At 35.4% G+C, this 15325-nt stretch overlaps 1 protein-coding gene across 1 annotated transcript in view; it reads left to right on the top strand.

Annotated features, from left to right (window-relative positions):
* LOC149801546 (uncharacterized) overlaps positions 1 to 15325 on the top strand; it is an 84940-nt gene that overhangs the window by 7006 nt on the left and 62609 nt on the right. Inside the window, exon 3 of the mRNA XM_089955744.1 lies at positions 11404 to 11553. Coding sequence (XP_089811870.1) covers positions 11404 to 11553 — 150 coding nt within the window. The remainder of the gene's footprint in view (positions 1 to 11403; positions 11554 to 15325) is intronic.

Here is a 15325-nt window from a genome sequence, read left to right as displayed (position 1 = left end):
CTTGGGTTATTCATCATGTCCAGTGATTGACATAACATGGTGATGCATAAAGGAGGGCTTTATTTATTTGAAATGTTCGTGGCAGTGTATTCACCTCCTTAATATTTCACCCAGGTCATTTTACAATAGCACCATGCCATACTCAGACCTGCCACTTATCCTGATTTACATTGGATCATCCTAGAGTTTTGTTTAAAATCTGAAAATCCTGTTTTCTAATATTTTTTCCCAAATCCCAATTTTTAAAAATAACAATTTTTTTTTACAAATAGCTGTTGGATTCATGATGGCTGTGCAGAGAGAGCAAAAGTGATGCAGAAATTCAATGAGCAGAGACATCAGTTCCTTTGAAATGTTTTTTGTAAATATATGGTCACAGACACTGATCTGTCTTTTTTCTCCACATCCTGTTTTTTTTTTCCCCTTTCACATCCTGATTTTCATTCCTCTCAAGGTGGCAGGGCTGCAAACTATATTGTCTGCATGACAGGTCATTCTTTACGTAGTGCAAGGGTCTTTTTTTCTCAATAGCAAAAGTTCTTTTTTGATTCTTGCTAATTTAAAAAGTTGCTTATGAACACGATTTAATTTCAGTGCTTATGATAATAAGTAGCAATATACTTGTGCCCAAAAGTATAGATCACACTTTATAAGGCATTGTTGCAAGCCATGGGTAACTGTTTGCTATGCTGCTGTGTCAGTGATGAATGTCTGTTCTGAGATTTTCTCATTTGTCATTAATAAGCATAAACCTACTAAATCACTGTGTACATGAGTAAAATTTTATGAGCATTGTGATACAGCATGACCTTCAGACTGTTTGGGCTCTGCCAATGTGGGTATGTGAAAAGACTGCCAGTAGCTTCCCATAGATCGATGGTTCTTACTAGAGTTTTCTCATGTTCTTCCTCCACCATTTATACTGGTCACCATGTATAGACTATCTTGCTCTGAGAAATGGTGTTAAACCCTACAACAACAACAACATCAGGCTGTTTGAAACTTTCTCTTCCAAACACAGTTACTTATCGATGTATAAAATTGGCACATTCATTGATGTGTAAGAGATCGTTAAATTTTGTTGTAGATGATACATTTTTGTTTATGCATACTAGTGAAATGTGAGGAAATCTCAGCAAAGAAAGACATGGGTGATAAATGAGCATAGCAGATTGTCACCCATGGCTTGCGATGATTTGTAGCAGTCACTATTAATTAACATCATATAGCCACTAATTTGTTAAAATGCAGCAGTTGCTTGATAAATTCCAAAGTGGGTGTTTTTCTCTTGCAGATATGAAAAAGTCCACTGCATTCTTCTACTGCGTACTCTTTTTATTTATTTATTTATTTGCAAGTCATTTCTTTTTTTTGTTTTTGTTTCTTAAAATGTTGATTTTGGTCCAACAAGAAGATATATTTCATACAGAAGCCATGTCAAAGTTCATAAATTTATTTGCAAGCAACTGTGATACATTTAGTATTTTTTTTAAAAAGCTTGATGGTTGCTATCATTGCCATATTAAAGTACAAGAAACATCTATTATTTAATGAGACTCCCACATTACTCACCTATTATTATTCTGTATGATGATCTATGCAGTATTTGACTATTTTGACTCAGTTAACAGTTAACAATAGATTTGAGTTTACATGTAGACATAAAAATATTTCCTCTAGGCCATGAACAAGTTTCCATGACTTGAGTCTGTTTGATGTTGCAAGAGGAACCCTCACATTACAAATCACCATTGTTCTACTGCTGAGTGTGAAGTGTTTATAGAGTTACTGAGAGTGCAGGACATATGCCATGCATAGAATAGTTGAGAGTGCAGGGCATGTGGCATGCATGGAGTTACTGAGACTGCAGGGCATATGTCATGCATAGGGTTACTGTGAGTGCAGGGCATGTGCCATGCATAGAGTTACTGAGAGTGCACGGCATGTGCCATGCATAGAGCTACTGCAGGTGCAGGGTATGTGCCATGTATAGGGTTTCTGAGAGTGCAGGGCATGTGTCATGCATTGGGTTACTGCAAGTGTGTGGAATGTGCCATTCATCGAATTACTGAGAGTACAGGGCATGTGCCATGAATAGGGTTAATGAGAGTGCAGGGCATGTGCCATGCATAGGGTTACTGCAAGTGTGTGGAATGTGCCATGCATCGAATTACTGAGAGTGCAGAGCATGTGCCATGCATAGGGTTACTGAGAGTGCAGGGCATGTGCCATGCATAGGATTACTGCAAGTGTGTGGAATGTGCCATGCATCAAATTACTGAGAGTGCAGGGAATGTGCCATGCATAGGGTTACTGAGAGTACCGGGCATGTGCCATGCATTGGGTTACAGCAAGTGTGTGGAATGTGCCATGCATCGAATTACTGAGAGTGCAGGGCATGTGCCATGCATAGGGTTCTACATATATACTTTTATATTTGCAAATCTGTATAATATGATTATCTTAGTCAAAACATTGAGCAGTTCTCTGTAACCCAGGAATGTGCAACCTATAGCTTGCATGCCTCATCTGATCTGCAACTTGGATCTCTCAGATTACATTTACATTAGACAAGTATAGTTAAAAATCACTTTTTTATCAGGTTATGTTTACATTAGACAAGTATAGTTAAAATCACTTGTATCAGGTTACATTTACATTGGGCAAGTATAGTTAAAAATCATTATTGTCAGGTTACAATTACATTAGACAAGTATAGTTAAAATCACTATTTTATCAGGTTACATTTACATTAGACAAGTATAGTTAAAATCACTATTTTATCAGGCTACATTTACATTGGAAAAGTATAGTTAAAAATCACTTTTTTATCAGGTTACATTTACATCAGACAAGTATATTTAAAAATCACTTTTATCGGGTTACATTTACATCGGACAAGTATAGTTAAGATGATTATTTTATCAGGTTGCATTTACATTAGACAAGTATAGTTAAAAATCACTATTTTATCAGGTTACATTTACATTAGACAAGTATAGTTAAAAATCACTTTTATCAGGTTACATTTACATCAGACAGGTATATTTAAAAATCACTTTTATCAGGTTACATTTACATTAGACAAGTATAGTTAAAAATCACTATTTTATCAGGTTACATTTACATCAGACAAGTATATTTAAAAATCACTATTTTATCAGGTTGCATTTACATTAGACAAGTATATTTAAAAATCACTTTTATCAGGTTACATTTACATCAGACAAGTATAGTTAAGACGGTTATTTTATCAGGTTACATTTACATTAGACAGGTATAGTTAAAAATCACTATTTTATCAGGTTACATTTACATCAGACAAGTATATTTAAAAATCACTTTTATCAGGTTACATTTACATCAGACAAGTATAGTTAAGACGGTTATTTTATCAGGTTACATTTACATTAGACAGGTATAGTTAAAAATCACTATTTTATCAGGTTACATTTACATCAGACAAGTGTATTTAAAAATCACTTTTATCAGGTTACATTTACATCAGACAGGTATAGTTAAAATCACTATTTTATCAGGTTACATTTACATTAAACAAGAATAGTTGCCATTGTGGGTATGTGAGAAAGCTTGCCAGTAGCTTCTCGTGGATTGGTGGTTCTTTCTGGGGTTTTCCTGGGTTCTTCCTCCACCATTAATACTGGCCGCCATGTATAGCCTATCGTGTGCTGAAAAATGGCATTAAACCCTACAACAACAACAACAACAACAACGATGACAAGTATAGTTAAAATCACTATTTTATCAGGTTACATTTACATCAGACAAGTATAGTTAAAATCACTATTTTATCAGGTTGCATTTACATTAGACAAGTAAAGTTAAAATTACATTTACATTAGACAAGTATAGCTAAAATTACATTTACATTAGACAAGTATAGTTAAAATCACTATTTTATCAGGTTACATTTACATTAGACAAGTATAGTTAAAATCACTATTTTATCAGGTTACATTTACATTAGACAAGTATAGTTAAAATCACTATTTTATCAGGTTACATTTACATTAGACAAGTATAGTTAAAATTACATTTACATTAGACAAGTATAGTTAAAATCACTATTTTATCAGGTTACATTTACATTAGACAAGTATAGTTAAAATCACTATTTTATCAGGTTACATTTACACAGACAAGTATATTTAAAAATCACTTTTATCAGATTACATTTACATCGGACAAGTATAGTTAAAATCACTTATCAGGTTACATTTATATTAGACAAGTATAGTTAAAAATCACTTATCAGGTTTCATTTACATTAGTCAAGTATAGTTAAAAATCACTTTTATCAGGTTACTTGAGTTCATATTTTGCTGCACATGCACCGACACCACTAACCATTAATTATTCAACGTTTTATCTTCTGGATTAGTACCATTTCATAATTAGGCTACACTACAGTTAAAGTGTTTTCACCTTGAGGGGAAAGATATGTATTCCACAAAAAGTGAAGTATACCCACAAAAAAAGTGAGTAAACCAAAAATTGGCCTTGCATTCAGCCATGAAACATCGATGGACATTATGTTTTTTGCACAGTAGTTTGCCACGAATTTTAGAATGTACACAGGGGCTTGTATCATTGCTTACAATTTACCTGTCATGCATGTACTATATAATAATATATATGTGGGCATGTGGCTTAACGATGTGAAAAAGCACACTGCTAGCAAAAAGCATATAGATATTGGGAAAATTAAGAGAACCCACAGCATATTTCAGCTCTGGAGTACTTGAAGCTACCTAGTCAGGTATAGCAAGCTGCCAATGGTGAACATTGTTTATGAGTTTTCTTGTTGAAAATAACCTGCCTTTCTCAGTTGGAGATCAGCAATAGTGAAAGTGAAAGAGTAGTTTTCCTGTTCTTCAGAAAAATAAGACAAACTTTAATGCCTCCTTAGTTGCTGAAAAATTGCAACAATTTTAGTTTCCAAGATTAAACAGTAGGCAAGAAGCCTGAACTGTATTGAAAACAAATTTACCGTGGCCTATTTGAGGAAGTCTGCCACATCATCATATTATGACAAATAGCATAAAGTTTGTGTATATCAGTAAATTTGGCTACAAATAAATTTGTACATTTACGGTAATCAGTGTAAATAATATATTTTAGTTTTATTTTGTGATTTTCATATAATGCAGTACTGACCATCAAAGTGGATGGAGCTAGTGTCATGGGATAATGTTTCACTAATTGTGTTCCAAATTCACTAATATGTATCCCTCTTTTCACTAATTGTGTTCAAAATTCACTAATTTGTATCCCTCTTTTCACTAATTGTGCTCAAAATTCACTACTTTTTACCCCTCTTTTCACTAATTGCAAGTCTGGAAGGTTGGCAGCTCTGCATACAGTGTATGCATCAGTTTCTCTAACAATTATTTTTATGTTCATCCTAGAGAAACTGAATATTTATTTTTGATTATCATTGGTGGGTGGTACAGTGTAGATATGTGTTGTGTTTTCTGAAGTCATTAAGAACAGCAGTCACTTGTACTTTATTTAGCAGGAAGTAATATGTCATTTGGCATTTGAAAAGTAAGAATATGAAAAACATTCCTACTTTTTACCAACAACATTGCCTTTATTTTTCCTAATATTTAGAAGTGGTCACATTTTCATTGTTAACTTTGTTATATTTTCAATATGTCAAAAATGCTGTGATTAAAAGTACTGAAAGCCTTATGACAATACTGACAGCTAAATTTAGAGACAGAGTCTGGGATACATTTAGTAAGTTTACAGCCATTTCAGACATGTAGTTACTATAAGCAATGCTTCAGTGATTTTACCTGTATATATAAGTACTCAAAAATTTGCCTTCCTACAGGTAACTTGTTCCTTGAATTGATTAGTTAAAGATCATCATCGGCCAAACTACACTCTCAAACCATACCATTTAATCTCCCCATTAAGGATCAGGTTGATGGAAATCGCGACAAGCCACCAAGGATACATTCTTTCCATCCCTCACAATCTCAGCTACAATGGAGAAATTTGCAAGGCAATCAACAAAATGTCGCAGGTCATTGAGAAGCAATCTATCAGAATCTACAACCGTTGCAGTTCTTCCAAACTACAGTGAAAAAGAGACAAAGGGAGTGATTGTTTTTGCCAGTGTTTCTCTCTCTGAGAGCCTCTCTATTTCAAATGATGCAAATTTCATGTCCTCTCTCTCCCCCCCTCCCCCCCCCCCCCCCCCCCCCCGCGCCCATCACAATATCGGTAGTTGGAAGGCTCCATTCTTTCACTGCCAGATGGAGGAAGATTTGCCATGATGGCATATGGACCTGACAAGTGGTTACCCAGAGTTCCTTCAGCTACAAACATTGCATTTGCACTTAGTTTTCAACCTAAGCACATTCAGTCAGCTTTTATATGCTCATGGGTTTATGATGGAATGCAACAATGGGTTCTAAATCCAATCCATTGGGGAGAATTTGCAATTGTTGCAGCAATTGTTGTGGACTTGCAAGAGGTGTGACTTCATATTCCCACTAAAATGGCTTCCAGATGTCCTGTGATTTGCCTACCAAACAGCAGTCTAGTTATATCTTGGAGCTAGACATGATATCACTTGTTACCCTCCTTCTCATTTTCAGTCTTCTTATGAACAAGGACATTTTGTACCATTTAAAGATTTCAGTCAGCTAGGTCTGGAACTCAGCATTCTCCCCCAGGAATGAGAATTGAGTTAGTACAGTGGTGCCATCTGCTGGAGAAATTCTTTCACCATCAGCATATTCTTAATTGTGTAGCAGATATATTAGTCCTAGGTCACTTTCATGGACTCCCATTACAATGATTCTGTGGTCCAAATGGAGTCCGAACAGTTTACCTTAGGACCAACTTTCACAATCTGTACACTATAAGTTCCATCTCAAAGGCAGGGAAACCTCACTGGACTCACATTGGAGATACCTCTTCTAGTACAATCTTCATCATGTGAATGCAGAGGAGGGAGGGAGCCAAGTCTCCAATCATTTAGGATGCCATAGGAGTATTGCTTCTAAAGGATCATTATTTGCATAGCAGTATTCTTGAGATGAAAGTATTTCATGATGACTGTGGATGGGAAGGAAGTTCTCATTCTGTCAGACAGCACCACAGTGATGACTTATCCTAAATGGCAAGGCGGCACAAATTCCCAGACCTTTGTATTCTTTAAAATTTTCTATAGTGGTGTCCTAAACAAAATCCATGTCCAAGTTTGACATATCCTAGGCTGGCTAATGTAATGGGACATATTCTAGGCTGGCTAATGTATTGGAAGACTCACTGTACTGCAAGAACCAACTAATACATAGGGAATGTCATCTCTTAGTTTTCACTCATGGTACCTATTGGCAAGAAGGTGGAATGCCAAGATTCCAACTTTTGACATACCAGTCCCAGATCCATAGACCTGAATAATCAGTGCTTTTCATATGGAATGGAATGGCCAAAGTTTTATGGTTCTTCTCCAACATGTAAGGTTCAGTAGGTGATATGGAGTGTCTCCTCATCCTGTTTACTCCACGTGAATGGGAAATCTTGGATCAACCTCGTCATTCTTGGAACAGAATCACCAGGAATCAAGATATTCCCTCATCTGCTTTAAGCAACACAATGGCGGAAGTTTCATCCCAACCAAGAGTTCCTGTACCTGCATGTAGGGATCTTATTAAAAGATTCCCTCAGGAACAACAGTTTTCGCAAGTAGTGTTGGTGAAATCCCTCAAGCGATATGGCCCCTCCATCTTAAAGGCATATGAAGCCAATGGAACATATATTCACTATAGTGTGTACAAGAATACTTTATTCCACTACAGGTATCCACACTTCAATAGCTAACCTATTATGGCTCTGCAACGAGAAACAGTTTGGACTAATCACAATTAAAACCTGCTGTTCTATGATAATTGGTACACTGCATTATTATGGGAGAGAGGATCAGATCTTCTCTCTGTCAAGACGACACAAGTGGAAAGACATTGGATCCTTGCCCAAGTGGAATCTGTTATGAGTACTAACCTGACTGAAGAAGACATCATTGGAACTGCTCACTAGAACTTCTAATATAAGTCTTGCCTACTCACTGCATTGATGAACGACTGGAAGAATCATCAAATACATATCCTATTGGTATACCCATCTACATATAGTTTTAACAAGATGGGTCAGTGTTACTCACGATAGCACCTGCTTTTATCACCAAAAACAGACGATCATTCATGAGTAATCAGACTTTGATAATATTTCATGTCTGCTCTGGACACTTCATCTCAAGGTCATTTACAGGACCCAGTGCAAGCATTAAAGTAGTATTTAAGGTAGACTGAGCCATTGTCTTGACCTCACAGAGGGAAAGGATTATACATCTACACCGTCACTTTCTTCCTGGATAAAGTGGGTTATTCATTCTGTATATCGGAAATAACCTCCATACCAATGAATTTGCTTCATCCGAAAACACTTCTCCAGTCTTTATCTCAGAGATCTTTTTTTCTAAAAGGCTCAGCTTAATATGGTGGGATCAGTAGCCGTGGCTCAAGAGGTTGTCTTCCCAGGATGCAGTTTTCACAACATCTAGTGGGATCAATAGCTGTGGCACAAGAGGTTGTCTTCCCAGCTCTTTCGACAACTTCATAAGGATGCAGCTTTCACAACATCTGCTGGAGTTATTTGGAGGGAAAATTGTTCCCTTTTAAGCAGCTTCCTGACATGGGTATCTGTTTTCCAGTTGGGTTATGTAGCAGCTGTCTTACATACCTAAAAGGACTGGAGGTGGTCTCTTCGTGGTAAGGGGATGTATATCACTCCACCTCTTATCTACTCTCCTAAGGTATTATGATCAGATATTGTATTTGAAGAAGAAACCAGTGATACTTGATCCTAATACACATATACACTCCCTGCATCACCGCAGTTACATCCATTTAGGGAGTGTGCCATCCACTCCAGTAGTAACTGATGGTTTCACAGGTTTGTCATCAGTCTTGGTATCAAGAGATCACTCTTATTGCCACCTAGGCTGGCAGATGACTTTATGATAAGTATTATCGAAGATACTTATTTTGCTAGAAAAAATTGGTATTCATTTGGTGTTTGAATCATTTGGCAATTACGGTATATGATATACAGAGATGCTTCCAGGTCCCCCCTTTAAGTGCTTGCATTGATGTATGTCAAGCCATTAGAAATATTATAGTTCTTGTCGCAGTGTGTATTTTTTGTAACTGTTTACACATCTGGTTTCTTTGGCTCGGCTTGTTGTTGTTAAATTAAATCTGATTGATACATTGTAACAAGTATTATGTTGTAGTTTGAATCTTGCATCATGGAAGTTTGTCAAAAGTGTGTTTATGATATGGGCTATCTAGAAGACTCAGTATCGCTGATTCTAAGCATGGTCCATCTTTAAATGATTGTTTTTGTGTGGCAAATACTGGGTGATCATAGTGATAAAGGCAATTTACTTTTTAAAGTTAGGAAGTATATCATACTGGAGCTGGGAAAGTGTTAAAGGAGATACCAGTTTGTGATTTTGAACCCAAAAATGGTGTTAAATTCCAGTTTGATGTACATGCTGGGTGGACAAAAACAGATGGCAATCTGCTGAACCCTCATTTCACTGATAGAAAAGGCAGACAGTCAAGCTGAATAAAAATACAGACAACTTGCAGAGTGCAGTTTGTGTTTTTTCTTCTTGTCATAATTGAGTCCTGTGGAATTATACACTACAAAAACCATATAGCCCTAACAAAACGTTATGATAAATATAAAAAATAAGAATCTAAAAATGAAATTAAGTAGTAAAGATATTTTTTATTTGACAAAAATACCTCAGTTTTGAACAAGTAGACAATGGCATTAATGGACTTATAATCCTACTACATCATTATGCAATAGTAAATCTGGCATAGTAGTCAGTTGAGTGCTAATTCAAGAAAGTTTAACTTTGGTGGCAGACCTTATGTTAGTGAAAAATCTTATTTTGGAGTAGATTTATCGAAAAGAAAATATTTTTGAGAAAATTGTACATGACAACAATATTTAAAAAAACAGTTTTTAAACTTGTTTCAGCTGGCTAAGCAAGCTATGTATATGTCCCTTCAAACAGCAGATGGTGAAATGGGTTCTTAGCACAAAACAATATTCAGAAAGAGATATGGAACATATTAAGCTCAGAAAAATCATCAGTTTAGTGCTTATACAACTAGAGGCAACATCTTTTAATGATTTGGATTTCAGTAGGGGTCTTACATAGTGGAGCAGGAAGAAAGATAGATATTGAAGTGTTATATAAATGCTGAACTATGACTGGTTCCTCCTCCCCCTCGTTTTGGTTTTACCCTTCCTTAGTTTTATGACAGAGGGGGCAGATCCCCCATATGATAACATCGTGGGAGCATCTCTGTGATATATAGATAAAGTAGTTTTGCTTTGTTTGCCAATTTCATGAACATATTTTTTTGTCTGGTAGTTTCTTAGGTCTTTATCTATCAGTAGGTATTTTGTTCAGGAAATTAGGATAATGCATGCTCATCAAGGTTCCTCTGATCCTAATGAACAGCAAAGAGAAGAGTTCAAAATGCATTAGTAACTTATAATAACCACACTTTACAAATACTGAAAGATCTGAACGAAATTTAAAAGTGCTTATGTAAAAAAAATAACAAGCTTCAACATTAAAAGATTTGTTATAGATATATATATAAAAAAACAGGCAAACCAGTGAAAAATTAGAATGGTGCTCACAAAAAAGAGCAGGGCACAGTCTTTCTCAATATTGCTCCAGGTACACTTACTTTATGAGCCCCCGAAACAAATGAGGTTTTACATAATCTATGAATTTGAATGTAAGGTGATATAAGCTTGCTTATTGTAGCTTGTATAATAAAAACATTTTGGGCACAAAACATTAAACTGTAGCTCAAAACCACAATCTTTGGTACAGCATTTTGCATACAGCTATGTCAAAGAAATCAAGCAGGCAAGATTGTCCTGAAAAATAATTTTTAACGATTCTTACTTTGTTTAAAGTGATTAAAAAAAATGTTTAAAAATTGCATTTCAAGTCTTGGCTCAAGATTTTGTGATCCATGCTTAGAAATTTTTTCTTTCCAACCACACAGTAGTCAAGAGTCAGTGTTAAGCAGAATCTGTCATGAGGCTTGAAAAATCCACTTGTCAGCTCTTCTCAATGACTTAATGACAACTCATAGGTTGCCAAGGACAAGCAGCTTTAAAAAAACAAAACAAGATTTTAGTCACATTTGGCCCTTTGTCCAGCAGGATAAGCACAGTTTAAGTATTGAACACCTGCTTCATGTTAAAATCAATGCAATACAGGCCAATACGTTGCAAATTTTCACTCACTTTTTGCTACAGGACACAGTCCTAAAAGAGAACTGCCCTCCAGAAATGGTGCATCTCGCCAGGAAGGACTTGTGAGTCGGATGCTGCTGAATGATGACAAGGCAGGGATGGAAGGATTGGATAAAGAGAAAATCAACCAGATTATTTATGAAGCTTCAAAGGGTTCGATGCCTTGTATACATTTCTGTTTTCTTACATATAAAGCTTCTTTTAATTTGGATAATAATTTTGTGCGCTATTTCAGTGTTGTGGATCTCAGGACATCTCTACCTCGATAACTCGTGCACAACAGGGTCCACAAACATAGACTGCACCATAAGTGAGGATGTGAGTTACTGGGGGGGGGGACTCCAAAAATTGAAATAAATTTTCTTATACATTGAGAAAACTCTGAGGAGGGGTATGGAACTGGGCTGTTTAATGACTGAATCCTCGTTTAACAATCACATTGATAATAATTGTTAATTGCGTGTTTTTTCTAATGAAGTTATTCTGTATAAATAAGAATTATTTTCAAAATGTGTAACATGTGAAAGATCATTCCAACTGGTTTCAACAACCATCACGTGTGAGTGAAAACGTGTATTACGTCATTGCTTTTTCTTTTGTTGATTAGTCTGGTTCCCAAAGTGGTATTTAATAGTATACTATTAAGTCAGGAGTCCACGAAGCAGGGAACTAGACTATTTGTTGATAAACCACCAAATAAGATTCCTTTTTTTAAAACTATCGACATTTATTTTGTGAGATAATCTACTGTGTTGAAACTCAATTTTTGTATTGTTGAGTTAATGCAATATTGATGTCGTGATTTCATTAAAGTAATAGTGAAACTTCTTATTCTCTTGAGGATATCTCTAAGTGCCAGTTCAGGAATTCTCTGAAAATCACTTGCCCACAATGGTCTGTATCTGTGAAATCTGGCTCTTTATTTTCCAAAGTATTTGTTTCGCTTGGTTACTTTGCTGTCTTTGATCACAGTTGTGAATGAGTCGGTTAATTTAGGGTAGTTTATATTGCATACACAATAACATTTATAACAGTGTTCAATTGATCCAACTGGAGTGAGTTCACCTGACATACAACCGACACCGCTAGATTTTAAGTGTATAGGCTTTGCATGCCTTTTAACTTTGTTTTTATTCCACCTCCTTTATTTGATTCAAAAGACATAATTAACGTGAGGCCAGCTTTTAATTCAATACAATAATAAAACATACTTCCGCAAATTAGTTATCAAAACATGGTCGGCACTTAATTAGGTTCTCAGAGAAATGCTTGTGGACATAGCTGTTACATAAATTGACAGATTTTACGTTTAAATACACATTGCATTATGATGATTACACTTAAGCAAAACTAAATGATAGAATTAAAACACAAATTTCACTTAGTGAAAATTATTTAATTGGCATTTAATTATTAATATACTGTCTACACTAGGCGTAAGTGACATTTTCATTGATCGAAATTTCCTTATATATCTTTAATTATGGTGTAATAAGAATGTCATTAGGAAAGGAAATATAACTAATTATATGGCTTCTTATTATAAGTTGATAATTTCAAAATGTTGATTGAAATTTCCATGTCATATCTACTGTTTTCGACCATAAAACTAGCCATATATCAACATTTCAGTTTCCAATTTTGATCACGATTTTTGTTCAAGTTCAAGAAATAGGGATCAGTTTTTTGGGGGGTGTATTTTCTGGTTTTAAAAAATGGGATCCACACCTGACCCCGCGTTATAAGTGGGTTTGTGAGTTATCATGGCGTGAGTTATCGAGGGAGTGGTGTATTCTGACCATGTGTTCCAGCATCTTGTCATTCTTGCTCACTGTTGTTATTCATAAACACTGTATTTTTCACTTGTTTAAGTAACAAGTGTTGATTTTTTTGTACAGGTCCATTCTGTTGGGCTAATTTCTTAATTTTATTTTGTTGTTCTTTCAGAGTTGAACAGCAGTAATAAATTTACTGAGTGCATGGGACATATCTGGTTAAATGTATCTCCACTTTGAGCTGCAGTGTTTGCACATATTATAGTCAGAGCAGAGCTCAAAGAAAATTTATTTTAGGCACAGGCCCCAGGCTGGTGTCTTAAATAAACTCTAGCCCTGACTGAAATTCCACAAGCATGGACAGTTCATATCTGTCAACTCTCAAGCCGGGAGAAAAACCTATCGATTTTTGGAGTATTTCCACACCAACATATCGATTTCATAATATCTCCCGATTTTTTGCAGAGAATTCCTGATTATTACAATTATGTCTGTGAATTTTCATTTCTCAGGGAAAAAAACATCCATAAATAGATAAATTGTAATTTGTATGCAATCCACAGATGCCATATTCTATTTTATCACTTGTGAATACTGTTGTGACGAAATAATTAATATCACACTACAAAGTTTTTTTCTTCACTAAATAGAATGTTAAGATTAAACAATATTCACATATATCTCAGATGTTTTAAACCCCTACAACAGTACTATAGTATTAAAAAAAATTATCACTAATTAGCTTAAATCCCATGAATGATCACCGTGAATGCTGTACAAGTTTTTCTGCAAACAAAATCACATCTCCATTTCCGCCAAAGAAACTCAGCCAGTAAACAACTGGTATTTCTCTACTGTAAACTTTAAGTACCATGATTAAATTAAAAGAAGGAATAAAACAAAATATACCATGCAGTATATATGCCCCAGAAGAAATAAATCTAAGTAAATTTATTTAGTAAACATTGTTACATTCCTTAAGAGTAAACCTAAGGAAATAAGGTGGGATATAGAACAAGGAAAAACAGTTGCCACATATACGTTAACTTTTGACTGCAGATTAGAACTGTTAAAATGAAGTCCTAGGCATTGTAAGTTACAATAAAATAGGCATCTTTTATTTGGCAATCAATTGCTGGTGCTTACATACACACACTGTAGAACATGGTTTCTTTGAAGTATATCCAAAGGGATGTTCTTTTCACAAGAAAAATGCAATGATAAAGATTAACTGTTAATTAGTCACACTGGCCTTATGCTTCTATACTTAAGTCTAACCTTTAGCTATTATGTAGTTTAGCCACAGCTGACCAGAATATGAAAAAAAGGGGGCTCGTCCTGGGGGAAAATAAGGCATATCACAGGGAGAAATTGTGCATCCCATGGATGCTTGCACATTGGGGCAAGAGGTGGGGGCAATAGTTGTGTCCCCCAATTTCACCTTTAAACGTATTTTGGCCTACAGCCATAAAATTTCATGGCTGACCACTATGTGTCTCCCCCCACCCCAAAAAAAAAAAAGTTTCTGTGGGCGCCTCTGGCATGCACTTTGAGAATTTCACCTTATTGGACCTGGAAGATTGGTCAATATTTATTGAAACTGGCTCTTAAAAAATGCCACGTAAAAACCTCACCATTTTAGGTCCAAATCTCAATATTTTATTTGTTATTCTTCCTACCTGGCTTTTGAAAAATTGACAGGTATGCCAGACTCCAATTTCCACAAAATTTTCTCTTTTTTGATATTGTTACACAATGTTGCAATAGCTACAATTCGCATGTAAATTTACTAAAATTGAATTACACTTGAACACTATTCCCATAACTGAAATGATGCTTTGTATTCTACATATGCAGTAAAATTGGACTTTAAAGAAATGTTGCCGCTATTTACAAGCTTGTGAAAATATACATAGTGGCTTAAACATTCTCGTTCAAGGCAATAATATGTAATAACATTTGTTCTTGTACATGCATCTATCATCTCTTTGATTTACCTATAATGGGTTGTTCTGCTTCCAGATCCTACCTATGCAAATTAGCACAATGGGTTCATCCACTGTAACCGTCAACACATCTAACTTGACAGAAAATTGTGTTTTCTCAAAACACAACTGTATCAGGGGGTTTGGGAGTACAAAATCATATTT

This window comes from Sinohyriopsis cumingii, chromosome 4, assembly GCF_028554795.1.
Source record: "Sinohyriopsis cumingii isolate HCF-2022 chromosome 4, ASM2855479v2, whole genome shotgun sequence".
NCBI classification, from domain to species: Eukaryota; Metazoa; Mollusca; class Bivalvia; order Unionida; family Unionidae; genus Sinohyriopsis; species Sinohyriopsis cumingii.
Note: the sequence above shows the minus strand (reverse complement) of the source record. Positions and strands in the feature narration are given on the sequence as shown.